This window comes from Ptychodera flava, chromosome 17 (assembly GCF_041260155.1).
Source record: "Ptychodera flava strain L36383 chromosome 17, AS_Pfla_20210202, whole genome shotgun sequence".
Lineage (NCBI taxonomy): Eukaryota > Metazoa > Hemichordata > Enteropneusta > Ptychoderidae > Ptychodera > Ptychodera flava.
This window is the reverse complement of record NC_091944.1, coordinates 7,941,835-7,968,813: the sequence shown is the minus strand read 5'-3', so window position 1 is coordinate 7,968,813 and position 26,979 is coordinate 7,941,835. Positions and strand designations below refer to the sequence as shown.

Sequence of the window (26,979 nt, the reverse complement as noted above, 5' to 3'; positions counted from 1 at the left end):
TTCTGGGTAATCTTACTTACACACACAGCGGCCATGTTGTAGAGGCACATGTCTGTTAGACCTACGAAATAATATACAATAACAACATTTCACCGGTCTGTTATACCCGTGCAAGTTTTCATGAAGAAAATCGTAAGTTGATCTTACTTTCCTGAAACAGACTGATCGGACGAGAATTTGTATATGCCGGTGGACAGCTGCTGTAAGCTTTGTCCGTCCGTCAGGCGGTCAGTGTTGGACGTGTGAAAATTAGCAATGTTGTGATTTTTTGCTGAGCAGCATTCGACATAATAACTTTCAACAGCAATACCATTTTTTATAGAACGATAACATCTTGTGTACATCAAGGTGGCTCTATGTGCATTTTTTCTCTGTGTATACAGGTTTTGTAGGCCGGGTAGCGTCTTGAGAAAATGGCTGACAGTGATGAGGAATTGTATGACCGTCGTAGAGGGCGTGATAAATTTAGACGAGAAAGAAGTGATTACAACGACAGGAGGGATAGAGAAGATCGTAATAGGCGAGATGATTGGGGAGAAAGGTGAGATTTTACTTGCTACATGTACTAAAAGATAAAAAAGATTTTTTGAAAGTTAAATTGCGTTCTACCTTCAAAATCAAATGTGGCTGCGCCTGTGGTGTAAACATCAAAGCCCACTCACTGTAAGAGTATTTTATTGAAAGTAAATCTGGTACCATGAATAAGAGTATTCCAAAAAATCTTGTGAGAAATTCTGAGGATTTCTTTCGATAAGGAGCATTGATTCATAGATTAAACAACAACACATGTTTCTGACCAGTGGAAAAAGGGTCATATTTACTCTGCTATTAATATAAGTGCAGTCAGTGGGAATGAACAGGTGTTTTACTAGATAAGGAAAGCTCTACTGTTGTAGACGCATGCTTTAGCTGTACACATATGGCGGAAGAGTCTCGTTCACTGGATAGCAACGAAACTTCTGAAGCAAGCCACTCAATTGAGAGTGTTATCAATTACTGTAGGCGGAGAGAAGGTCGGGACACAGGCAGGCATGACTGGAGCAGAAGGGAGTACTCAGACTACGACAGACGCAGAGATCGGTACAGTCCACAGAGGCGTGATATGAGTCCACCACATATGAAGAGAATGAGGAGAGACTGGTAGGTAGCAGTGTTGGCTATGTACACTCTGAATGAAGTTACATACATTGACATGTTTGGTAGAGGAGTGCCCCCTAAAGATATTTTCTGAACCATGTTGTTTGATACCCTGTGGCTTTCCTCTGGAATAAAAACGATGCACAGTGTCCAATAGACAGATCAGCCAAAGAAATCAGATGATTGCTGTAAAAAACAAACTCATGTACACAAAGCATATGGAGTTTTTGTTTGTATCATGGTCCATTTGAATTCCAGGTTTAGCCCCTCAATGATTCTACTTACCAATGCAGATCATTACCATAGAATATTATTTTATAATTATGACCACTGCAATTGTGAAATTTAACCATCAATTTTGCAGACAAATTGTTATGTAATGTTGTAAATGTTATAAAAAAGAGTTCATCAGAAAATGGTTTGCAGTGTTTTTGTGAAAGCTGGTACCCTGGTAAATTTTAATGTGGTTCCCTGGTCATGTTCACAGGTTCCCTCTGTTATATCTATGCAATTGTATGAGGGAACAACAGAAATGCATAAAATACAGCAGCTCCCAAACCATCAAAATCACTGGTGTGATTAAACAAGTTATCTTTGCAAAAGTTCTATCAAAATCATAACATAGGAAAGTTTGCAGTGACTGACATTTTGCATCAAAAGCTATCAGTCATATGCACCAGACATATCTGCAGTCTACAGTGTAAAATATTGAATGGATGACATCAAAAAAATTCACTCAAGCCAGTTGTATATTCATCACCAGATTATTTAATTCAGTTTCTCCAACTTTTTTTCGGCACAGGGATGATTCAAGCTATGCTGGTTATGATGCTAATAACATGCAGTACTCCGGTGGGCATCAGTATGGACCACCTCCAGGATGGGGCCATCCTGGTGCTGATATGCCACATCAACACATGCAACAAGCACCTGTGCAACACCAGCAGGGACCAAGGTAAGTTTACCTCATAATTATCTAGACTAATAATGTTGCAATCTTTCACAAAGTGCCACTCGACAGAGTCATTTTTGTACGTAATCCATGGAAGAGAAACCTTTGGAATGCAGCAAAAGGAGTTAGCACAAAAAGCTTAAAAAGTTCAAGATCATGAACATTTCAGGTTCCAGTCATTTTCAAAGGGAGGTAGTGCAAGTATTGCACATCTCTAGGATATAGTCTTTCATCAGGATTTTCGTTTTCTTTTGTCACGTGACTTTGACACAGACACGGTGGAGACATGGATTCAGGCATGGCCAATGTCCCACAGATGATGACATTCAAACAGTTCCTGGCCAACCAAGACGACTCCATTGACGATCAAGAAGCTGTCAAGAAATACAACGAGTACAAAATTGAATTCAAACGACAGCAGCTGAGTGATTTCTTCCTTGCACACAAAGAAGAAGAATGGTGAGTTGATCAATATAGATTATTTCGCTTGAAAAAAGTTCACCTCAATAACTTTCATAAGCTTTATTGTAAGTCTGAAACTTCACTGAAAAGTGTAATTTTGCCTGCTAGTGAAGTTTGCCTCGCCAATGTCCAATATTTGATCAGCCAAACACTTAAAGTCATTTAGATTTCCACTCTATCCATTTTTTGTACAAATGTTTCTTTTACTTGAGAAGTAATCACTTACATGATTGGTTCAGTGGAGTTTTCTTCAGTACTAGAGAACCTTAAGAAATCAGTTTTGCCAATATTTCTTCTGTCGGGGTTAGTGTCTCCATTATGTTTACATCCTCCATCAGTGTTGCACACTTTTTCTATTTGGGATTGAATACTACAAGATAATTTTGGAAAGAACATCCACACCTCCATTTGTCAAAAGTCTCCATATGACTGCTACCCAATCCCTTACTTTTACAATATACATAGAGAATTATGTCATCATGATTTATAACAAAATCAGACCCTTGTATGAGTTTCTCTGTATTCAAGGAAAAAATTCCTAGTTTGACGTTTGTGTTCCATTTACAAAAATGTAAAATACTGCTATTTGAAAAAAGTTAAGAAATTTCATTTGACGCAAAATGTGTATAAATTTTTGTCTCGTTTGAGTGTGGTGAAGCAAATCTTGCAGACATTTTAACCTACCCACCCCCAATTCCCTGTGAATAGGTCCACAGTCATCATTGATAACAATTTGCTTGGGCTAAACCATGGTGGTGAAAGGGTAAAACTTTCCTTTGAGAATCATTGAAGCCTTTGATTCATCTTCCAACTATTTAATTTTGTTCATAAGAGATTGATATAAATAGATGTGAAAATGGTTTGAACCTATTTCTTTCAGGACTATCATTACTTTAAAAATATTCATTTTGGCACAAATTCGTTGTCATTATTTTAAACCTTGTAATGTGAAATTTGTGCATATGAATCATGAAACATGATATATACATTCATGATACAATGATCTATATTTGTGAAATGGTGATGGTTGGAAAAATGCTGTTGTCTTTTCACCAGTATTACTAACTCTTTTCTTCATAGCCATGCTGGATAAGCAAGTCCTTCGGAGTGTACATGCACGTTGACCTTTCGCGATCAGGGACGATATCGATTGTAGATAGTCAGGTCACTGCGCACAATGCAGTGTTTAGGTTGTACAGTTCTAGGGCTAGCTAGCGTCAGGGTTTTGTGTCCGTTGCGTTATAACCTTCCCTGCTGAGAATGGATGGACTCGCCACAACCTCACCTGAAGACATTCTTCAGGAAATTTGTTATGCAAATTGTGGTAAGATTTGAACAGAATCTTCAAGCTGGCAATAACCAAAATCCAGTGTGTCTATGACAAATTATTCAAAGATCTTTTATTTTTTTGTAAATTTTGAGTTTACTTCGTAATGAATGAAAGAGAGAGACAGAAGGTATGATTTGAATGTGGCAGTGTGCACTGTTTCTAGAACACGAATCTGTGATAGCCAATTCTGACGAGGTGATGACATTTATATTTGTGTGGATGTAGTATATTTGAGTGTATGTGACTGAGTTCCTCTGATGTTTTCCCCAGACAAAAATCTACATGATGAAAAGAAATGAAATCGAACCGTTTCACGTATTTCACTACAAATTCTAAATCTTCCACTTTGCATATTGCTTGTACAGTGTTGAAAGAATTTCTTTTATTGTACTTCATGACAAAAGTACAAGTCTTATGACACTGACAAAACGTGTCTGCACCAATTCATTTCTACCTTTACAGTATACTTGGGAAAACATTGGAATTTTTTTTCATGTGAGTTCACCTCCTGGAGAGAACTATTTTATGACAGTGTTGGTGTTTCATCCTATAGGTTCCGTGCCAAGTATCACCCGGATGAATGTGGCAAACGGAAGGAAGAGTCACTTAAGGCTCTCAAGAACAGGAGAGATGTCTTCCTTGATCTTTTAGAGAAAGGATGGCTCGATAAATTCACACTTGATTTTGATAAACAGGATGAGGTTGTCAAATTCTTGGATGCTGGTAAGTGTATAATGGCGGAACTAGATATTTTTTTACACATATCTGTGTTCCTCCTATGTGAACATCGTTTTCCTGCTTGTCAACAAACACTCAGCCATACCTGACACACATACCAAACTGTACCCTAACGGTTCATAGACACGTGCATGCGGGTATACGGTAATGTTTTCGGATTACAAGTTATTCCGGATTACCCGCAAGTCCATTTTTAGAAATAAAAGTGTTACAACTATTTTGAGAAGAATTCGTCAAAATGGTTTTAAAGTACTTTTTACATATTGGTAGCGAGATTCGATGCAACTAGAAGTCTGCAGGGAGTCAGTATGTTGCTGTAAAGTGACAAAGTTTCGAATAGAAATCCGAAAAACATACCGCTGCAGTTCCAGACTTAACAGCAGTTGACATCACAGAGTTGTTTACATTCCGCAATCGTCCGTGTATCTCCGAATTTCCCCTCGTTTTGCAGTTTTTTAACCGTCGGAATATTTTCTGTGCGAGGAGTGCTCCATGATTCGGTAAAGTATGTATGTTATCTACTGAAATGTTGTTGTTTGAAAACTGTGAACGGCCAAATTTACGAGTACAGCGTTCAGCTTTGTGTAAATGCATGTCTACCTTACCGCTTCTGACTCCATCAACCGATGGATTCCCGATTTATCGCGAAGTTTCTCCTGACAGCGAAAGTCAGTGTTACAAATGTATTTTCTAGTACTTTGCGGATGTAAACATGTGTAGCTTATCCGAACTTTGGTGTTTCTTTAGGCTAAAACAGTACCAAAATGTTAGAGGTCGTTTTGAGCTCCGATGGAGTAGTCATTTTTTGTGTTCCCTGATTTTCGTCAAATGTTGCGTGACAGATGAAATAAGGTCAGATTTTTGTTTCGTAGGACTGGGGAAGTGTAAACCTGTCTAACTTGTAAATGTTTGTTGTTATGGAGATTTTTATGGTAGGGAATGTAAACTTATATTGTCGATATCTAGCAAGAGTTTTCTGTAGCGTCTATGGCTAAATGTACACTGTTTTTATCGTCTGGTTTTTCCCGTTGGCTTCGGCTTGAATCCAAAATGTGATCTTCATCGTTACCGGAACATTCACCATGACTAATATCAAAAAACCCTCAAAATTCTCTGTGTCATTACTCGGAACGTGCCATGCAAGAGCAAAGTGTACATATTCAGAACGTCAGTTTGATCGTTAATGAGATTCAGTGTTAAGTACGAAGTATTGTTGTCGGGGACCGCTTGGCAAATAAACTTTAATGTATTCAAAGATAGATCGCACAAAGAAACCTCAGCAGTTGCCTGTCCCGTTTTTCTCGAGAGTCGACTGTTTGGTGTCCACTTACACAGTGAACGCTGCCATAGCTTTTCGTCCTTTTAAAGGGAGGCTCTGCCTTTAAAGGCCTGGGACTTGATCCCCCGGATCAAGTTTGTTTTAGTCTATAATAGTATAAGAGGATTATGGAGTGCCATAGCCTTTTGTTTTCCATTGAAATTGTAATCTAATAAGTAGATTTCCTTGGTAGACAATCTGACGCAGACACAGCTTTACCTCTGCACTACATGGCCCAGACATACCAGTACAAACATACCCAGCCATAGCCCTAAACACCCAGACATACCAGTACAAACATACCCAGCCATAGCCCTAAACACCCAGACATACCAGTACAGACACACACACAAAACACACTCAGTTGCGTTTACTGTGAACATGTTTTAATTATCTATAGCCCCAAAGTGTATGCATTTATTTGTATATTTCAGCTGTCATAAAGATGGAAGGGGGGACGGACCATGACCTGAAAGTGTTGGACCAGCCACCGTCTCCGGTGAAAGCAATGAGCAGTCCGTACAGGAGAAATCGCTCAGAGTCGGAATCACAACCTGAGAAACCTACAGATGACAAAAGGTGAGTCCAGTCATGCATCGTCCGCGTGCAACCATTTTGCTCTTCTCAGGACCTCTTCGCTTATTTCTTAAAAAAACATTGAAAGGAGTTACATTCCAGTTAGTTTGCATTCACCTTGTTAGCCATGTTGTCAAACGATGTGCATTGACGAGAACTTTCACCGAGACATTTGATAAGTTATGAAAATGATAAAGGTTTAGATGCTATGTCCATTCACCAGAGTATAATTAAATGGTAGTAAAACTCTTAGCGTCATTTATCAAGCTTTCAGACTAGAAACATTCGTATAGTATTACTCATTTCTGTCAATATTGTATTTCTCATGCAAGGCTATTTTCACAAACATACTTCACAGATATCGTTGTTAGTATTAATGTTACAACTTGTTAAAAGGACATGGTGTGTATTGTAGCAGGGAAGGTCAAACTCGCTGTCATTTCTACATATTCAGTGTAATTGCATTTTGTTGATAAATTGAAGCGATCTCACTTGATAGGTGTCAGATAAGCATCATCAGTGTATGTGTACTGCCCAGAGTCAATTCTAAAATGAAATTGACACAGTGGTTATGACTACAGAATCAAGACAAACAGTGATAGAATAATTAAATGCAAAAATATGCAAAATTATGCAGCAATATGCATAATTACTACTACCATACTGTAGTAACCACCAAGGCATGTGAGCTCAACTAACAGTTGGTATGTTTAGTGTATGAGGACAGCTGCGGAAGCTTGACACAGACAGATACTGATAGATACATGCTCAAGACATGTATGCGTTCATTTTATTGGTCTCGTAACTTTCAGTTCTCAAAAGCGAAGCAAAGGAGGAGAGGAGGCCGAGAGAAGAGGCGAGAAAATGTAAGAGTTAGTGGTCTGTAGGTGTGTGTGTGTTGCATGCACAATGATGTCGGGTCACTAACTTCTCTAACTTGTTGCAATACTCCCTTTATGGACCAGTAATCCAATGTGACCATCTCTTTAGCTCTATTGTAATGTAATGTATGCCTATCAAGAAAAAAAAATTAGGGGCCATTATGTGAAAGTTTAGAATTAGAGAAGCAAACTGCCTATTTGAAAATTCAAAAGAGCTGCTATACCCTTCATTAATTGTAGGGGAGGAAGATAAAATTTTATATTTTACGAAAAACTAGACTGTGAAAACTTGATGAATGTACATGTACAGGCTTCAAAAGGAGTTCATATTAGCGGTAGATCAGGTAAGTATAGAAAAAATTTTAAAGTATCTGTTCATGAGTGTGTTCTACCATATGGTAGAATATTCCTCTGGGATAGATTGTCAGACTCTCAAACTTTTATAACTCTCTTCTGATCTACCACTTGTGGGGGCTCATTTTAAAGCTCTTGGAGTGAGAAAAATTTTCACTGTTTTAGTTTTTCCGAAATCGGCAGTTGAATTTTTCCCCGTGGAATTTACACAGAGATTGTGGCCATTTTGAATTTCAAATATCTGTAAATGTTGGGTAATTTGTTTCGTTAGTTCCAAACTTTGCATGGTGACCCCTGATTTTCATTCTTGATTTTGTGAGAGAAAGGTTGTATGATTAATTTAGGAAAGTTCGAGCAAAAGTTTAAATCTTTCACTTGTGAGGCACTTTGTACCTTAAGTGATGGAGATTCCATACACCTGATAATATGAAATACTGTCATCAGAGTGTGCTATGTATAGCATATGTGTATCAGGCCTCAGGATTCATGTTTTTGATTCTAAACATTTATTCGTAAAGTTATCATTAATGGCAATGCTTTCTTAAAAGCTTTGCTTATTAAATGTGGTATTCTCAGAAATTCTCTCATTGATCAATTAGTATTGTGCCATAGAGGGAGTATTGACAGGTTAAAATCTACACCAACTCACGACTAACTTGTAACTTTTGTAATAGTGCTGTGCTTTTTTTAAATAAAGGAAAGATAGTGATTTTTTAAAATCAAATCCTTAAAGCTCTGTGGTTGTGTAACTTCTTAACTTCTGATGGTTCAGTCTATGCTGTCATAAAAGAATGTGGAGTAGAGTGTTGTGTTTAGAGCTTTTTTGCATGATAGGGTGTAACAGTGTTTTTTGTGAAGGTTTTGGAACTGAGGTTAATCCTTTGGGAACCTGGTACAATATCTACTGTACTGTACCCTTGTTTGATTGCAGGGATGTTGTATCAGGGATCCCTGCAATCTGAGTTTGGAAACCTTAACGGGATACTGTGCTGAACTAAAAACACTGCTTAATATATGTAACTTTGGACCAGTAACAATTTTCAGCATCGCACATGATTTCACTAACTGAATATCCTCTCAAAACTTATTTAAGACCTCACTCATAAATATTGTACACTTATCTTTCCCTGATGATTTGTATTGTACAAGCACCAATTCATTTTGAACGTAGGATATTGATATTTTGTAACAAGTGAAGTATCGTCCAGTGAAATGCCTGGTTTGTCAATAGCGCATAACCCAATTTTCTGCTCGCAACACCCACAAGGCATTATCACTTTCTACTCATATTTAATGTGACAAGGAGTTTTAACCGTAGTGAAATCTAACTTAATCTGCTTCCTTTTCATCAAAATTCTGACAATCTAACTTTTGCATATATAATAGTGACAATTGAGAAGACCCAAGACTTTTAAATGTAACAAGCTCAAAACTTTCCTTCTTGTGGAGTACACTGGCTGGTTTATGACCAGTCATAGTTGTAATTTATACAAACTTTATTATAGTAGCATTAAAATGTGCAAATGATATGATAATTATGTATTTAAGGTGTCAAATATTGATAGATCGCGCCAGCGGCTTACTGACTACGCATGCGCTTATTCATAATATACTATGCGAGTAACCGGAAGTGTACCCTTCTTTCTCATGATGGGCGCCGCCATGTTTTTTTTTTGAGTACTCGTAAATAAACAAATACGAAACAATTACTATGATATAACATGCCTTTATAAAATATACCTCTTTTATTAGCCAGTAAATGTTATTATACACCTTGTCGCTGATACAAAGTATCGTTGATATAGATAAACGGAGAAAACTGTCGTGCATATGAACGGGGGCATACGCAAAGAATGCTGGGATTGAATTATAGAAGAGCGCCCCCTGTGTCAATAATTAGATTCAAAAATTGCAAGTTTTTAGACGGAACGCTATAGTTTTCAGCTTGCAAGTGGAAGGTGGGCAGTGCGGTTACCATTGCAATGATAATTATTGCATAATACGTCCCTTGTTAACGCCATAGGCTGTTATCATTGTAAAAATTGCCAATTTTTGTCCAAAATTTTTACATGCTACAGAAAATCTATGCCTGCCCTGCTGCAGGGTTTGACGTCGTGTAAGTACGTGAACTGCTTTCATCAGAGGGAAACTGGGCATAGTTTTCATATAAACGTTTATGAAGTAACAATTACAGTTTATCATGAATCAATACAAATAACATTGCCAATCTTAACCCCTGGCGCGACACCAAGGGCTGAGCCCTATATATATTAGATCACACATCATAGTGTGGTATGTTACAAGGTGACCAGCAGGAGCTATGCTGTTGCTGTGTTTAGAACATTTTATGAACCAGATTAACACCAGAAACCATTGTAGTTGGTTAAACTAGATTTGTATGCAAGTTACAAGGTTACAGAGAAATTTGATAGCACCAATTTCCACAAGTTACCAAAGTCTATTTCGCTGTTGATTGATATTCCAAACTGTCCCCCCTCCCCCAAACAATCCAGTAATTTACCGTATGAAGCCCAAACTGCAGGAGTGTTTCTGCTGAGGTCAAGGGTCACAGGTTCATGGTCTATGAACAACAATAAGACAATATGCCTGTTCTCAACATGACTGCACTTTTAGTCATTATGCAGTCAGTCAAGGTGATATTTTTTAATGCCAGTGAGTGCATTTCCAGTGCTCACTATTGATATTGATAGAATATCTCGAATGCTATGTCATCTACTTCTTGTGTGTCCTCTTGTTAGTACGGTATAGAGAACAACTTGCACGTCATTTTTCGTTGCAAAGATTACAACTAAAGCATTAAATATTGGCATTCTTTGCACTTGTTCATGATTTTAATTAGTCTTATAACATTTTCAGTGGTGTAAGTGGTAGAAATTTGTACAGATTGACTATTTGAAAACTGTAGAATGGTAGGGACAGAAGCATTTTATGTAACTTCACTACTTTTGATACTTTCAATGGTGATTTGTTGTCCAGCAGAGTAACTTGCACTGCCATGGCTTACTGCTGGACACTGCATTGTGATGCTCATAATTGATGCATGTAGAATTCTTTCAGAAGCTCCAAATTTTGCCACTGTGCTGTGAATGAGGTGGTGCTTCGAAGATTTGTGCTTTGTCAGTAAAAATCTCATAGAGGGTGATGGCTCTTTGTGGACTGTATTTCAAGAGTTAGGAAATGGGCCATACCTGTTACATAGACATTGTGTTGATATGTGTATTGGGCATTTCGAAAATCAAGTGGGAAATAATGGGCACCTTTTGTCATGTTTTCATGAGAGTGAATGCTTTAATAGGTATATTTGAAATGTTCACATCAAGAATAATGACCATATTGAATTTCAAACATGCAAAAATGTTTTATCCTCCAAATCTTCCAACATCTGCCCAAAAGTCACTTCACATATACTCATATGCTCCTTAGAAACAGGGCTAATGTGCAGCATTGAATGAGCTTTTATCCAATTGGGTAGCTGAATCTTACCAATATAATTAAAACAATACAAATAGACTCCCTAAGTCGCTGTGAAAAGTGACAATGGACCAATCAGAGAAACAGCTTATTCAATGCTGCACATCAGCAGTAGAAACATTGCCCCGGCCTCAAAAGGACAGCAAATGTAAGTTAGTAAAGATACTAACTCTACCTTTTAGGAGTGGAATTTACTTTTACCGTTTCCCTTACTTTTTAGGCACTTGTCTGTTGTCACCTCACCTTACACTTAAAGTTTGCTGTTTGTAGCATGTACTTCTAACAACCTAAACATTGTACTGTAAACAGTGGGTTTCCACAAAAATGATAAATTATTTGAGAGCTAGCAAAGTCAAGTCAAGTTGTCTCGTGTCTCCAGGTTTCTGAATGCCGTTTCTTAATTTATTCCAACTGTAGTGACGGAGAAGAATCGGAAGAGACAAAGAAAGATGAAGAGAAGAAGTCTGACGCAAAGAGTGAGGTAAACCTTAAAGCTGTAATGTCTCCTGCTGTTCAGATGATCTGTTTGGAGACTGAATTGGAAAAGTTTTCCTGATAACTTCATTTGCTTATCCCAGCAAACATTGGCACATTTACACTTTTCAATTTCATCAATAGTTTGAGTTAACAGTCCCTCTAGGAACTCGATCCCAGGGATTGAGTTTGTTCTAGTCTGTAAGAGGATTATGGAGGTGTCATAGCCTTTTTTTTTCCACTGAAATGTAATCTAGTACCGGTAAGTAAATTTCCTTGCAAGACAATCTGATGCCTGAACCACGCCTTTAACAATGTGGCCTGCCAATTTGATTGTTCTACATGATCACAAAAAAGTTGTAAGCCTCATACTTTTGATAGTGTTTCCATTTGCTGTGCTCTCCCTGGCCTTTCGAAATTGTTAGTAAATTTACGAATTCGGTTCAAAAAATATTAGTAAGCACAAATTATGTAATGCTGAGTCCGACAATTTTCAACAAGCACTTCTGGTACTCAATAAATGATTTTAAGGGGATAGAAATAATGAATGATTTCATTCTAGACAAACGAAAATGAAAAAAATCCTTTTTAGTTTTTTTTTTTGACAATGAACACTCATATTTTGATACGCATTTTCAAAAGATCCATCGCATAACACAGTACATCATGGGTCATGAATGCTTGTAACATTGAAATTTCTTCCTTGTCTCAATAAAGTGTGTCATTTTGGTCAACCGGCCCATGAATGTTATTCAATTAATCGATCTTTATTACACAACATAACATTTTCAAGTATATTGTGACACAAATCGTAACTCCCTTTGTGTGTGTAGTCAGTGGTTGATTATATATTAATATATGAAGTGGTCATTAATATTATCAGTGTTTGCACAAGTTTTAGATGCTAGAAAATCTGTCCCCTATTTTTCACATTTGGAAAGCTCTGTTACTTTGAAAGTATGCATGTCATCCATAGGTACTAGGTGGTGCCTCTATAAGCTGCAGTCATTATGCCATGTTCAGCTCTAAAATTCTTTTAAAACAACCACTGATTAGAACATTGGCAGCCTGTGGTATCGCACAAATTTTGTCTCATTATAACTGAAATTTAAGTACGGAAACTGAGACTGGTGATCCTGCTAATGTTTTCTTAGAGACAGTTATACCGGTACTTTTAAAACACTGCAGATGATCGTCATTTATTTTTTTGTCTGGATAAACGTTTTTGTCTATAGGGACTGTGCACAGCATTGTCTCTGGATCATCAAAGAAAACTATCAGTATTCATAACATTTGCTGAGACAGTTTCTTGTAAAATATTTTGAAGGAAACCTATTAAAATTGGCAAGTTCACTGAAAAATTCAATCTGCAGATCGTCAAATGACAAATCACGACAACTACATGCTAAGATTTCCGGCTCGCTTCCACCTCCATGCACAGACAAACACTTTGCGGTACATCGTTCAACCATGCGCGGTCCGGACTGTAGTTCGACTGTCTTTCAGGCTGACTGTTCTTGATCTCTTCTCGGCGGTTTCATTGTTTCGTATTTTTTTCATATCAGTTGCCGTTTTTATGCCCAACTTTCTTTCCCAGCTGAGGATACTATCTATCTAAAGCATTTGTAACTGCCCGCTTCCCTCGATCCGCTTCAACCGTCCATTCAGAAAGTTGACAGCATGTGAGTGTTTGGGTGTCTCGAAACTACCGTAATGCATGGCACACCAGTATCTGAGTACACGACCCGGGGATCTTGAAACCTTTTTGTGCATGCTCATGTTAGCACAGGTCAAAGTCCAAAGCTACGTCGATGCGCCGATGATAGGGGCAGAGTAATTTTTGAAAGACGAGATATGACAGTATATCCCGGAATTCATAATCTTGACCGAAAATTAAGGCTTCAAAAATAACAAAATTGTTCATAAATGGCTGATCGAGCATTTATTTTTTTTCGTAAATTTCATTTTTGTTCGTAATTTACGAATGTTACGAGCGCAGCGAGAGCACAGATTTGAACAAGCTGAGACATACCTTTTAAGGGCAACCTAAATTCTAAATGAACAAAATATCAATGTGTTTTACTCTTCTCTGTGTATGGATGTTATCTGAGTTTGTGAAAGACTTTCCCTCTGGTATCTGAAAAGTAGCAGTCATAATCTACATTGCATGGATTGTTTCATAGGACATGACGCCAGAACAACAAAAACTGGCCAAGATGGCAGAGGAGTACAAGAAGCAACAAGGCGATGATGAAGAGAAGCCTGAGAAAAAGGAAGAGAAACCACGGAAACGACGACACGAGTACAGCTACGATGAAAATGACAGCGGTAGTGGCAGTGAAAGTGAGGACTCGGAGCCTGAACCTGCACCTCCAGGTATGTGCGTGCATGTTGAAGGGCGCCCTCTGTGTCTACCAGTAGTATACCACGGAGTAAATTTGAGTCCTCTGTCACTTTTAAGAAACTGTCTCATTGCTTATATGTTGACTGAACCAAAATTAAATTTGTGTGAGATTTCAGTAATGAAAAAATTTCTGTAAATTTGGAGTTCAGAAAGAAAAAACATTTGTGTCAACCAAAAACTTTCTTGTCAATTGTCTCATGTCTATTCACTTTTATGCTGCAATTCATTATCAAAGCAGAATGTATAGGATCAAAATAATTATTAAACATTGAAAAACAGACTTTCTTCCCAAATTTGAGAAGTATTTTTGGTAGATGTGTGTCAAACTTGTGAACATTTTCTCAGTTCGGTTTACCAAACTGATCTCAGAAGTCTAGTACATATTTTGTCATTTTGAGTTCTTGGTCTGGTGGTCCCAGTAGAGCATTACCAACTCTGTATTTGGATACTGGCCAATATGTGTTACAATCATTCAATTTCCTGTAACTGACTACATACTATAGAATACAGTAAAAACTTTTCCTGCTAGGGTTTTGATCTGTACACAGCACCATGCCAAACTCGGAGAGTGAAAAATTGACAAAAGGTGTGGTCATTCTCTCTTGTCCACATTTTAATGTCTCATAGTTGTCTCTCTTTGCATCTCAATGTAGGTGTTGATCCCCCTCCCCCTGGAACAGAAACCAATGAAACAGAGAAACCCAAAGAAGCTAGCAAAGAAGAGGAGGAGGAGGAGGAGAAGAAGGAGAAGAAAAAAGAGGAGGGAGGTCAGAAATTCAAATTTTCAATAATGAGTTCCAAATTATCCTTGTTGACTTGCAATTTTGCTTAATCTTATAGTCACAATTAAAACTAATGAAACTACAATTGTTTTATCATCACTTATGAAAAACAAGTGTGCATTGCATTTGATAAAATCTTGCATGTCTGTAACTACAGTGTCAAAGGTCATCCAGCCCCATCCATTTGTGCATTAAGTGTAATCATTTCTGCTGTCCTGTATCCACTCTGTGCCTTCCTGAAAAATGCAACAGTATACAATGAATTCATTCTGTTAATGGGTCTTACACTTATCAAATCAGGTAGTTAATCAAGAGCACTGACATACGGTAGAGGCAGTCCCAATTGACAACAGAACATTCTACCTCAAAGACAGAGTACACACTGTCTTCATGTTTTGATGTATAGTACATGCCACAGATGTTGATTGATAGTCATATTCCGGATCATAGATCAACAGAGTATTTCCAACTGGAAGTGTAGAATTGAAAATCAGCAAACACTCATGTGAAGGTGTAAAGTGCAAACAAAGGCATTATGGAAAAATCAACTTTGGTGAAATATCCAGCCCAAATTTCTTCATTATTTTCCTCCTCTGTCAAATATTGTAGTAGAAAAAGATGTAGAAGAAAACAAAGAGAAGAATGACAAGGAAGAAAAGGAGAAAGACACGAAGGAGACGGAAAAGGAGAACAAGGAAGTGAAAGCAGAGCCGGAAGAACCACAGCCCAGACCATTACACAAGACATACTCTCTGTTCATGAGGAATTTGGCACCACTTATCACAAAAGCTGAAATTGCTGCGGTAAGTCTCTCAAGCAGCAGTATACTATGACAAATCGTGGTCAAGGATATTGTAGATATTGCCTGTTGCTTACTGGAAAAGTAGATAAGATTTTCCATGTAGGCGTATCTTTGTCTATGAGTTGTGGTACACTGTTGTACATCTGTTGAATGGTTAATTTACATCCTGTGTTACTTTGACATTGTATGATCTTTTGCTCTATTCCATGAGTGTGGTGATATAATAGAATCCTGCGATGAAATGAGACTTACCTGTGAGCTGAAGTTTGATAGGGATTCTAAGAAGACAGTGTGCCACGAAATGAATCAAATGCCTTTCGTATCCCACCCTCTTGGAGTTTTGTCATAGACATGTTGATAGACACCTTAAAATCTGAAGCTACACATATGCAGTGCTATTCATTGTTCGCCTTCATGGTTACATGGTTGTGCATTCATGGCCGTATTTGTCTTTCCCTCAACAGCTTTGTAAACGCTATCCTGGGTTTCTGCGTGTGGCCTTGGCGGATCCCCAGCCGGACAGGCGTTTCTATCGCCGCGGTTGGATCACATTTGACAGAAGTGTGAACATCAAGGAAATCTGCTGGAATCTCAACAACATCAGGGTGAGTAACTTCATGTACAGCCGTGGATATACATTACAGTTTGGAGTTGGCATGAAGAGCTGTGTTTCAAATGTCCCATTTCTCTTCAACCTCTCAAAATTTGTCCCATCAGTATTTTGTATGCTCAGGAAATTTGCGTCACCCAGACACATATCTGTTTAAAAGTTTGAAGAGTCTAAAGGTTTCTTGAGATGACAATGAACAGCTTAGAAGTTGTAATGCAGGATTTGTAAACAACGCTGGTTGTGGATTCAAATAATAAACTTGCGGCAGTTCTCATGCTTATGTTTTTGGCATATAACACAGTTTCAGCATTACAAACACATTCCCATTATCTTAACCAAACCAGTCAGTAGGAACAAGACTGGGCTTTCAGTGGGTCTTTCACCCTTGAAAACGTATAGGAAGGCATGCATCTCTTACTTAATCGTCAGCAGTCATTTTGGAGTCATAATAACATTGCATAATCTTACTTAAAGTAAGCTTGCTGGTCAATAAGTTAGGAATGGAATTGCTTTTAAAGTTTCTGTTCATTTATGGTCGTTGAACTGAAAATAAAATTTCTGCTTTTATGTGGTTTTCCTGTTTATTATGCAAGTGTGCAGTATTAATTCTCATGGTAAATGCATTCCTTGCTTTGAGTCTTCTAAATTTTACGATTGTTAATTCTTAGAGTCAATTTTAAGTTACTCTTGCATTCTTTTTGCTAGCCCAATATGTAATATGTAAAGCGTATGAGTATCAAAGACAACACTCTTTAGTCAGTTGTCAACGGTTGATTCCATGAATAATCGCATATTATTAAAAATTCCTTACCCGGGGACTGTCTCAAGGATAGTTTGCGAATAAGGATGCTATTTTGATCCCTTGTTGTCCACAGCTGAGAGACTGTGAACTGGCTCCAGTCGTGAACAGAGATTTGACACGGCGTATCCGACCACTGACAACAGGAATCCCAGCCCACCGACCTGTGGTCAAAAATGACATCAAGACAGCAGCCAAGCTGGTGCAAATGGCGGACGACAAACATGGGTTGTGGAGACATGAAACAGATGAGAAAACAGACCCACAAAAAGAGGTGAGAGCCACAGGGATAAACTCTCAAACGATCTCGCCAAACACTTGTTAAAAAACAGATCAAATCTGTAACTTTCAGAAACTTGATAAGAGATTAACAGAAATGTAGAAATGCTGATTTCTCGGTGTTCCAACCCTTAGTCAGTGTTTCATACTATCTTTTGGGAGAGTTTTTAGCACTTTTAGTAATTATCTGCATTCCATGGGAAATTCTGTCAAGTATGTTTCACTTGGGTTTTTCAAAGAAAACTGACTTCTGAATCATTGCAATATACACTTTGAATTGTGTTCCAGTCTTTCCTGCTCTCAAAGAACCCAGTGCTGGAAAACATCACTGACTACTTGGTGGATGAGGCTAGTGCTGAGGAGGATGAGTTGCTTGGTACGACCTCTGACCCTAAAGAGGAACCAAAAGACAGCAGCTCTGATGTACAGATGGAGAGAGACGAAAAACTCATCAAGGTAAGTCAGTTGTAACTGTCAGTCATCCAAGCCAGCCTTTCTATGCAGATTTCAGCTTTAGCAGAGAATGATGATGTGTAACTGAATTGTAGCGTGAAAGTTACACAAGAGTTCATGACAGCTTATTTGAATATTTGAAGATTTTTGAAAAACGATTTCATTCAAGAAGCAAGCATGCATTTTTGACGATCCTATCAGGAAATGCAGCTCATCTCAAAGGCTACCATAGAGTTCATGTGATGAGGAACATGCAAATGAAAATTTCAACTTTTGCATTTTGTATGTAAGAATGGGTGCTTCCATGTAAGAAAGTTTAAATCTCAGTCAATGGTAAGGAATCAGGGAAACAAAATACGTATTATTCAATCCCAGGCTAATTTATTCACTGTAGTATAATTGCTTACAAATATAGTGTTTTTGTGTGGTAACGCCGTGAAAACTACCATCAAACGTTTAGAAGAAAGTTGTCCCATAGGTCAAAAAAGCAATTTCATATTCTTTTCCATATCACTTCCTAAAACCATTCAAAGATAACACTTGTTAACATTTCAATGATTTTTTAGGTTCTGGATCGTCTGATTGTCTACCTACGTATCGTGCATTCGCTGGACTACTACAACGCGTGTGACTACCCGAATGAAGATGAGATGCCGAACAGATGTGGTATCATGCACTGTAGGGGCACACCACCGTCCAGGATAACACAGAGTGACGGTAGGGTGGATCGCATTTTATGCAAGGACAAAGTACCTATGTGTTGACTTAGCTGTACATGCTATGGTTCATTTTGCAGCCGTTTTTGTTCTCTTTTTTGCAGTCTCATGTTCTACTTCCAAAATCATATCAAATGGTCTTGTGTGCAACTTGTCAACACAAGCCTGTATGTGATTATTATCGATAACAAAATTCTGACTTTAGTTTACTTGTCTATCTACCACTACATATTTACACATTGCATACACAAGAATAAATAAAATTGTTGTCAAATGTTAGAGTCAGTGTTATCAGTCCCAGGGACTTCAAAATCAAGAGAGTCATGTCATGAAAGTCCCTTGAATTCATCTGCAAGGCTTTCCTCATCTTTTAGCTGTATCAAGAAAGACTAAAATTTATAGTAAATTATGAAGTTTCTCTGTGGATACAGGATACACAGGGTTCTGCACATAGGGGATTTTTGAAGGATGGGCCACCTCTCTGTTTTTACAGCAGTGTATTCATATGTTAATAACCACACAAAAGAAGACATTTTCATAACAAAATAATATGCAAATTATTCATTGTTATGTAAAGTGTCACCCCTTCGTTTTTTCACCACAAATAATATACAAATTATGCATTGGTATGCAAAGTGGCCCCCTCTGTTTTCTAGGCTGTGGCGAACGCTTGTATACTGATTACAGTCTGTCTTTCTCCTTTCCTCTTTCAGTGACTGACTGGCAGAATGCTTTCCAACAGAAAACCAGTCCGTTACTGATCATTCCGGACGTCATTTCAGAAGAAGAGCTTGTTAAACTAGGAAAGAAAGATGCCGAAGCATATCCTTTCGACCTGTGTGTTCTTTGAAAGGAAATACTTATCCCTATACACCCAGCACAATAATTTCTCCACCATGCACAGATGTGCTCTGCCACATACATACTTAAAGCCGCACTTTTCAATCCCAAGTTCTCGCATTAGTGGAGTTCTCCTCCCAGTCAAACGCTTGGCCAGTACCGGTACGATGTTTGATTTCTATAACATTGATTACACAAAGTGATCTCAACCTTTTGTCATATTTTTCTAATCCTGCAAACAGATTTAATGCAAGCTTTTGATTGACTGTCGGTTCAAATCACCAATGGTCATTGATTCCCCACCAGAAACGCTTGAATTTCCTGAAAAATTGTCTTCCAGTCGCGTCAGACTTTGAATATAACCACAGAGTTCGATCGGCAGCAACTTCGCGCTGACCGCGTGGCAGTCTGTCTGTGTTTTTGCGGCTGGGGAAAACTAAAAAGTTGCATTTTCTGGAGCATGTGCCTGCATGTTGCTTGTTTGGTGTCCACTTACACAATGAACGCCGCCATAACTTGGCGTCCTTTTAAAGGAGGCTCTGCCTTTAATTAAGGTAGAATGCATGTCAGAGACAGACTTTAAGACTCTCAAACATACACAAAATCTTTTAGCTTTGCCACTTCTTTGGGTCCATTTTGAAGCTCTTTGAGTAATTAAATTTTTCACTGGCTTATTCTTGTGAAAGTCCAAAATTTTATTCCTCATAAAGTAAACTCTGGGATAGGGGCCATGTTGACTTCCAAGTGTTGTCAAGCAGTGGATAATTTCTAGCTCTGGTACCCAAACTGGATTTTTATTATTCTTAATTTTGAAGGAGGATGACTTTAAGTTATTGTGCAGAAAGTTTTAGCAAAAATTTGACACCTTTTAGTTGCAAGGCATGTACTACATTTAATGGAAAGACATACTTAAATACCTCCATTTCAGTTATCATATTCACATACTCTGAACAAAAATTTCATTAAAATTTTCTCACTTAAATATTACAATTCCAAACTGTTCAAGCACTGTTTCCATGAGTCACTTTTTCTTTTTCCTTAACAACATCTCACTGAGCAAACCAAATTTATCACTGCCAACACCCAAGAAGTGGCCAAAGACAAGTGGCTTTGTCCGCTCAGTGGAAAGAAGTTCAAAGGCCCAGAGTTTGTCAAGAAACACATTCTGAACAAACATGCTGACAAGCTGGATGACGTCAAGAAAGAAGTAAGTGTACATTTCCAATAAGTATGAATGTCATTTCAAATACAACTCCTTTTGATTGAACATCAAGTTCAAGTGTCAAAGTAGTAGTGTATTACCACTGTGTCTATGTTTAAGCCATTATATCTGTCATACTTGCAATATCCTACCAGTTTTTCAGTGCATATTTCATTGAGTTTATTGTGGGAACTTTTAAACCCAAGTTGTCACATTTGAGTTCCTCACTGTCATTGACCAACTGCACAATATTGTTTTGCATTCCTTTGTTTTCTTTATTCCCTTTGAAAGTTCCATCATGTTAATCAATTTATTTTGAGATAAGACTGATAAACAGCCTGCACCTTTAAATAAAGCCATTGCATTTAGCATTTTACAATATTAGGTTGTTTCTTTGAGCTGAGAAAAATAAATGTTGTTCAAAAAATTCTGACACGGGACTGTGCCAGGGATTAAATGACACTGCTGTTGCCTTTTGAATTGTAATTAAGAAATGTTTGGCATTTTTCATAAGACAAACAGTTAATTTTACTGATTTTACAATGTACATGTCATCCATTTTCTCTTCCTCTTTGTGCCAAGGTTGCATTTTTCAACAACTACTTAGCTGATCCAAAACGACCTCAACTACCTGAACCCCAGACGCCTAAAACGCCGTCACAACAGTCTGGCCCCGGTGGACGTGAAGGCTTCAACATGGGTCCTTCCCCTGGCTATCAGGGTCCGCCGCAGCAAGGCATGATGGGATATGGCCAACAGAGACACCCTGGGATGTTTGGAGGTGGTGCTGGTGAGTTTGTCATTGCCTGAGAAACACACTTAGTTTTACCTTCCACTAGCTATTCACAGTGTGTTTGCTAAGGCTGTGGAGAAAAGGGTAAATACTGTTGCATCTCCAATACCATTTCTGGTGTCTCCTTATTTAGTCATAATGCCATTAGTATCTGTAGGAGTTACCTCAGTACTAGTGCACCCTGGACAAAACAGTGCACATGTTGAACCACTGTAAGTCAGTCTGTCTGTCTGTCTGGTTGGTTGTATGTATGTATGTATGTATGTATGTATGTATGTGTGTATGTATGTATGCATGCATGTATGTATGAATGAATGTAAGTATGTATGTATGTATGGATCTATGTATGTTTCAATGTATGCATGTATGTGTGTATATTTTTACATCATATGTATGTACGTACGTATGTCTTTCCACTGCCAAACCTAAGAATCACTGAACTTATCACCCCAGTGTTTGGTTTAAAGGGTTAACATCTTCACTGTCTCATGGATGTATTGTTTATATCAGATGAGGAAATCCTTTTAAGTCCAATGATTGCACATAGCACTTCCATACATCACATGTTTTTGATGGAAAACGCACAGTTTATAGCCTTGCGTTTTGTATGATTTTTTCAACAGGCCCTGGCTTTGGTACCCCAGGTTATGGCGGCAGAGCTGGTTATGATGCGTATTCCAGAGGTGCTCAGACTTATCCACAGAAACAAAGATCAAGGTGAGATATTCCCACTACTATGTGAATAGCATCTCTTTATCATGTTTGTGAGAGTTGGAAACTCCCAAGAGCTGTATCTCAGGGCTTTACAGTTAGTTATGTGAAAGATAAACGATAATGAATGCAAATATCGATTTTAATCAGACAGTATGCCAATCTTTGGGACAAAGGCTGGTTTTTCCCTCAGGTCATCTTCAGATTTGTTTGCATGGACAAGATGCCTCATTGCCCGCGTGGAGCAAAGTCTTTTTTTATTCTAATATTCCGCAATGACTCCAGGAGTCATATTTCCTCCTCCCACAGAGGTCCACGGAATGACCCCAGGGAACTCATCCAGTACAGAGACCTAGATGCACCTGATGACATGGACTACTTCTAGCAAGAGGAAATTGATTGTCGCAGTATTGACTGTATTATGTATCCAATGATCCACTGTAGGCAAGCCATAGGGTCAAAGGTCATCTGTCCTAGTCAGCCATATTTGTTTTTTCAGTGACATATTTCCCTGTATTAAAAACTGCCAATTTAACTCTCTTTCACAAAATAAAATGCCTAAACAGCTTTTCCTGTAAGTGTGACAGTGTCATCATTAAGTTCTGTTCACTCTGTGTTGTTATTGTAACAGGTGTGAAGGTGACAAGTAGAAATAGCAGGGGGGCAAAGGTATCGGTATAGATAACAGTAAAACTTGCAGAAGTTTGAGCTTTGTCTCGTCACGCTGGATTCTGAGAAATGATACCCAAAGACATAAAGTGCAAAGAGTGTGTTTGAACCTGTAATGTAACTTCAGGTCAAGACCATGTAAACTTGTAAAAACTTTGATATGTCTTGAAAGGCTGCGGAGTGAACAGCATTTGTTTTTTAAACAAGACGATTTGTGATCATTTGTTTGTTGTTATTTTTTATTTCTCTCCAAACAAAGTTTTTGAATACATTTGGATTGTATTGGTTGCATATATGTTCACTTCCCATTGCTCAAAGTTTCAGAATCTTTTTAGAAAAGAAAAACAAGATTGTCAATGCATAAGTTGTAAGCACAATCTTAAAATCCGTTGCACAAGATCTGCATAGCTGTTTTGTCTTTTTGATGTGGAGATCTAGATATAACACTGGAGCAACTTTACCATAGGATGATAATTCTCCATTCCTCATCGAGCAGATAACGTGTAATGCCCTATGCTTTTGAAAAAAATCACATTTCTCAGAGTCAGTGTTGTTGCTTATGCTATCATGTGGACCAGTTGAACTCAAAACTTTAAAGCAGAGAGAACTAGTCAAAGCACCATGTATGTAACCCGGTATGTAGAAAGAAAATTGTCTTCAGTCAGCTATGAATGTCTACATCTGCTGTTTATCTCTCCATGTCCATGTAACAGTTTAACCTCTCTTGTAGTTTTGTCTTCCTGTACTTCAATGGCCTGTCACTCAAAGACAGATCAATATATTGTAAGTTTTTAGAAGTTGGATATTGAGGAAGATAACAAAACAATAAAGTCACCCAAGTACTGTATGAGCACATGTCATGTTTCTGTGTGTGCTGCCATATTCTTCTCTAGATTTTCTTTTGTGATTGAGTGATTGTGACAGAATTCGACACATTTGTTGGTGATGGTGAGATTTGATGCTGTTATGAAATAGGCATTGTAGAGCATTGATTAGGAAATTGTCAGACAAGAACAGATCTTTCACTTTTCAACATAACATCAGTACAATTTTCCCCCATTTATCATGGTGTCATTGTTGAATATACTTGGTACCAAACAAAAACACAGTTCCTCAATCACAAACAAATAAAAAGACCTCTTTATTGACAAATAAAATCAAGTACAACTCTTTTCTGGATGCTTTTGTTTATATATAGAACAAATAACAAATAAACAAACAAACATACTCAAACAAACATACGGCCTGATTATCCTGTATTTTCCTGCCCTGGCGTGACACCTAAGGTTTTTCCAGCAGACAGGTTTGCTCTTTGATTGACAAGAAAAGGTGAAACTTTTTTCCGCTGTCAGCGACGCGGAGCTTATCAAATAGGTTGATGGTCGGCGTCGTCCGGGTCCGTCGTCCGTCGTCGTCCGTCAACAATTGCCTTCTCTTCTGAAACCACAAGTCGAATTGCTTTGAAATTTTATATGCGGTTCACTTAGGGTGACCTCAAGTTTCTTCAAATTGAAGTGAAATTTGCATATTTGTATTTTTGGGGCATTGTTTTGGTGTTTTTGGTAAAAAAATCTTTGAAACCGCTCGTCCGATAGCTTTGAAATTTGATATGCATTTTGCTTAGGGTGACTTAAATCAGATTTGTTAAAATGGTGGTGAAATTTGCATATTTGTATTTTAAGGCAATTTTTGTCATTTTTGGTAAAAAAATCTTTAAAAATCTTCTTCTTCAAAACTACCAGTCAGATAGCTTTTATATTTGGTACATATGTCCTTAGGGATGATCTATTTCAGATTTGTTCAAATGTGCAGAAATATGCAAATTTGCATTTTTAAGGCAATTTTTGTCATTTTTGTCAAAAATATATTTCTCAAAAAGTACTGGTCTGACAGTTTTGAAATTGGTATACAGGTTTCTATAGATGAACTTAGTAATATATATTGAATTTCTGATGAAATCTGTAATTTTGTATTTTTGGGGCAATTTTGCCATTTTTGGTCAAAAAATGTGTATTTCCAAAACTACTCACCTGATAGCTTTGAAATTCGGTATACAGGTTCCTACAGATGAACTAAATGATATTTATGGAAACAATGATGAAATCTGCAATTTTGTAATTTTGGGGCAATTTTTGCCATTTTTGGTCCAAAAATGTGTTCCTCAAAAAGTATTGGTCTGATAGCTTTGGAATTTGGTATACAGGTTCTACAGATAAGCTTAGTAATATATATTGAATTTCTGATGAAATCTGTAATTTTGTATTTTTTGGGCAATTTTTGCCATTTTTGGTCAAAAAATGTGTATTTCCAAAACTACTTATCTGATAGCTTTGAAATTTGGTATACAGGTTTCCATAGATGAACTAAATGATATTTATTGAAATAATGATGACATCTGCAATTTTGAATTTTAGGGCAATTTTTCTCATTTTTGGTCAAAAAATGCGTTTCTCAAAAAGTACTGGTCTAACAGCTTTGAAATTTGGTATACAGGTTTCTATATATGAACTAAGTGTGATATTTTGAAATTATGATGAAATCTGCAATTTTTATTTTTGGGGGCAATTGTTGCCATTTTTGGTCAGAATATTTTCTCAAAAAACTACTCATCAGATAGCTTTGGTTGACATGTTCTTAGGGATGATCGAATGTGATATATTCAAAGTATGATGAAATCTTCAATTTTGTATTTTTGCAGCTTATTTTAGCCACTTTTTCTGGCCACTGCATTGAGTTATCAAAGATTTCCACCTTCTTCATCACATGTGTCAAAAATAGTTATTCTGTACATAAACACAGTGGAGCTATATCGGCCGCTAGGTCGCTTTTTTCCAGATGTAAAAGGTTGAAATGTGAAGCCCACCACCTCTACGGACGAAGGTATCACACGTGTATTGCTTTGTAAAGGAGGTGGCTTCAACATGGCCATGAATTGGAAGGAAGGGGCATACTTGAAATGTTTCAAATTGTTCGGGTATTTTAAAAAAACGGTAGAAAATTTTCCAAAGTCTGTTTCCAGACGGATAGAGATGCTCTGTTCACAGGCAGCTCGGTTTGCTTACAAGAACTCTGTGATGCTCACACATCGGTTGATCCATAGCTGTACTACCTTTGTCTGACGGGTTTACTGTTTCTTGCTGATTTTGACTTCCAAGACTTCACACCCAACTACTTCACGAGAAGCTGTTGGAGTCGAAGTCGGCTTGTAAAAGACAAACCCACGGCTAAATGCCCACTGCTATCTGTCTATTGTCCTTTGCTTCATAATCTTTATTCATATAATTTGTATCATTGAGAAGTGCACACCTGCAGACAATGGGTTGAGAAGTATCGGTATCAACCTGGAAGTCTTTTAGAATAATCCCTTCGACGAGATTAGTTTTTTAAGTGGATTACGTAATGTCGTGGCGTCCATGGATGATGGAGGTAGTATTAAATGTTTGATCTTCACGCAATTTGTGCTTGTCCCGTGTTTCTTTGTTTAGCCCCCTAACTTTGTCCATCGGAGGTGTTTGCATAAATTTTAAAGTTTTAATCCGACACGTGGATTCACTCTCCTGGGTCTGTTCTATCCAGGACAATAGTCCAGTCAATCTAAGCCAAAAAAGGGGTAAACCTAGGACTAATTGCAACAGAAATTATTTCTTCACCATGCATTTTGGAAAGGTCCTAGAAATAACATACTAAAAGTATAATAAAATCTAGGGGTGCAACAGTGCCTAATTAGCATAAATGTAAAGGGGGCTCATGGGTATAAAATTGTCGCTTATAGACGGTTTCTACTTAAAATATGTGGCTAAACATGCTTTTGATCTGGGTTTTTTGGCTTATTTGCCTCCTTTTTGGTCTAGGCAATGTTGTTGAAAATATTTTGTCGTCATACAAATATTCCTCATTTGCATAAATCCAATATGGCCGCCACAACACTTCACTTTTCTTAGTCTTTCTCGAATTAATAAATATTTTTAAGCTACTACTGACAGCAATAGAATAATTTTTTCACATTGTATTTTAGACAGTCCTAGAATAACATACTTAAAGCCTAGTACAATCTAGAATTGTAAACAGTGCCTAATTTGCATAGATGTAAAAAGATTATGGGTACAAACTAAGTGCTGATAGAATGTTTCTGCTAAAAATAATTGGCTAAACATGATATGTTATGCAGGTTTTTGGCTTATTTGCCTTGTTTTTGGTTTAGGTAAT

The 26,979-nt window shown here is 37.7% G+C and overlaps 1 protein-coding gene across 6 annotated transcripts; it reads left to right on the top strand.

Annotated features, from left to right (window-relative positions):
- Positions 1–4: 4 nt before the first annotated feature.
- LOC139115298 (serrate RNA effector molecule homolog) lies at positions 5–23,620 on the top strand. 6 transcript variants are annotated; one of them, XM_070677311.1, is made up of 21 exons: positions 5–132; positions 384–541; positions 1,003–1,140; positions 1,940–2,092; positions 2,363–2,548; positions 4,435–4,604; positions 6,372–6,516; positions 7,326–7,379; positions 11,658–11,721; positions 13,898–14,090; positions 14,772–14,885; positions 15,510–15,703; positions 16,167–16,307; positions 17,188–17,385; positions 17,679–17,846; positions 18,410–18,560; positions 19,273–19,381; positions 20,453–20,606; positions 21,183–21,390; positions 22,017–22,110; positions 22,390–23,620. In XM_070677311.1, the coding sequence occupies exons 2-21, from the start codon at positions 414–416 to the stop codon at positions 22,487–22,489; spliced, it is 2,862 nt and encodes a 953-aa protein (XP_070533412.1). In that variant the 5' UTR covers positions 5–132; positions 384–413; the 3' UTR covers positions 22,490–23,620. The 6 variants fall into 6 exon arrangements, 5 of the variants coding, with proteins under 5 accessions (XP_070533412.1, XP_070533414.1, XP_070533415.1 ...); XM_070677313.1 differs by having other exon boundaries at positions 8–132; positions 15,513–15,703; XM_070677314.1 differs by having other exon boundaries at positions 8–132; positions 22,414–23,620.
- The last annotated feature ends 3,359 nt before the right edge of the window (positions 23,621–26,979 follow it).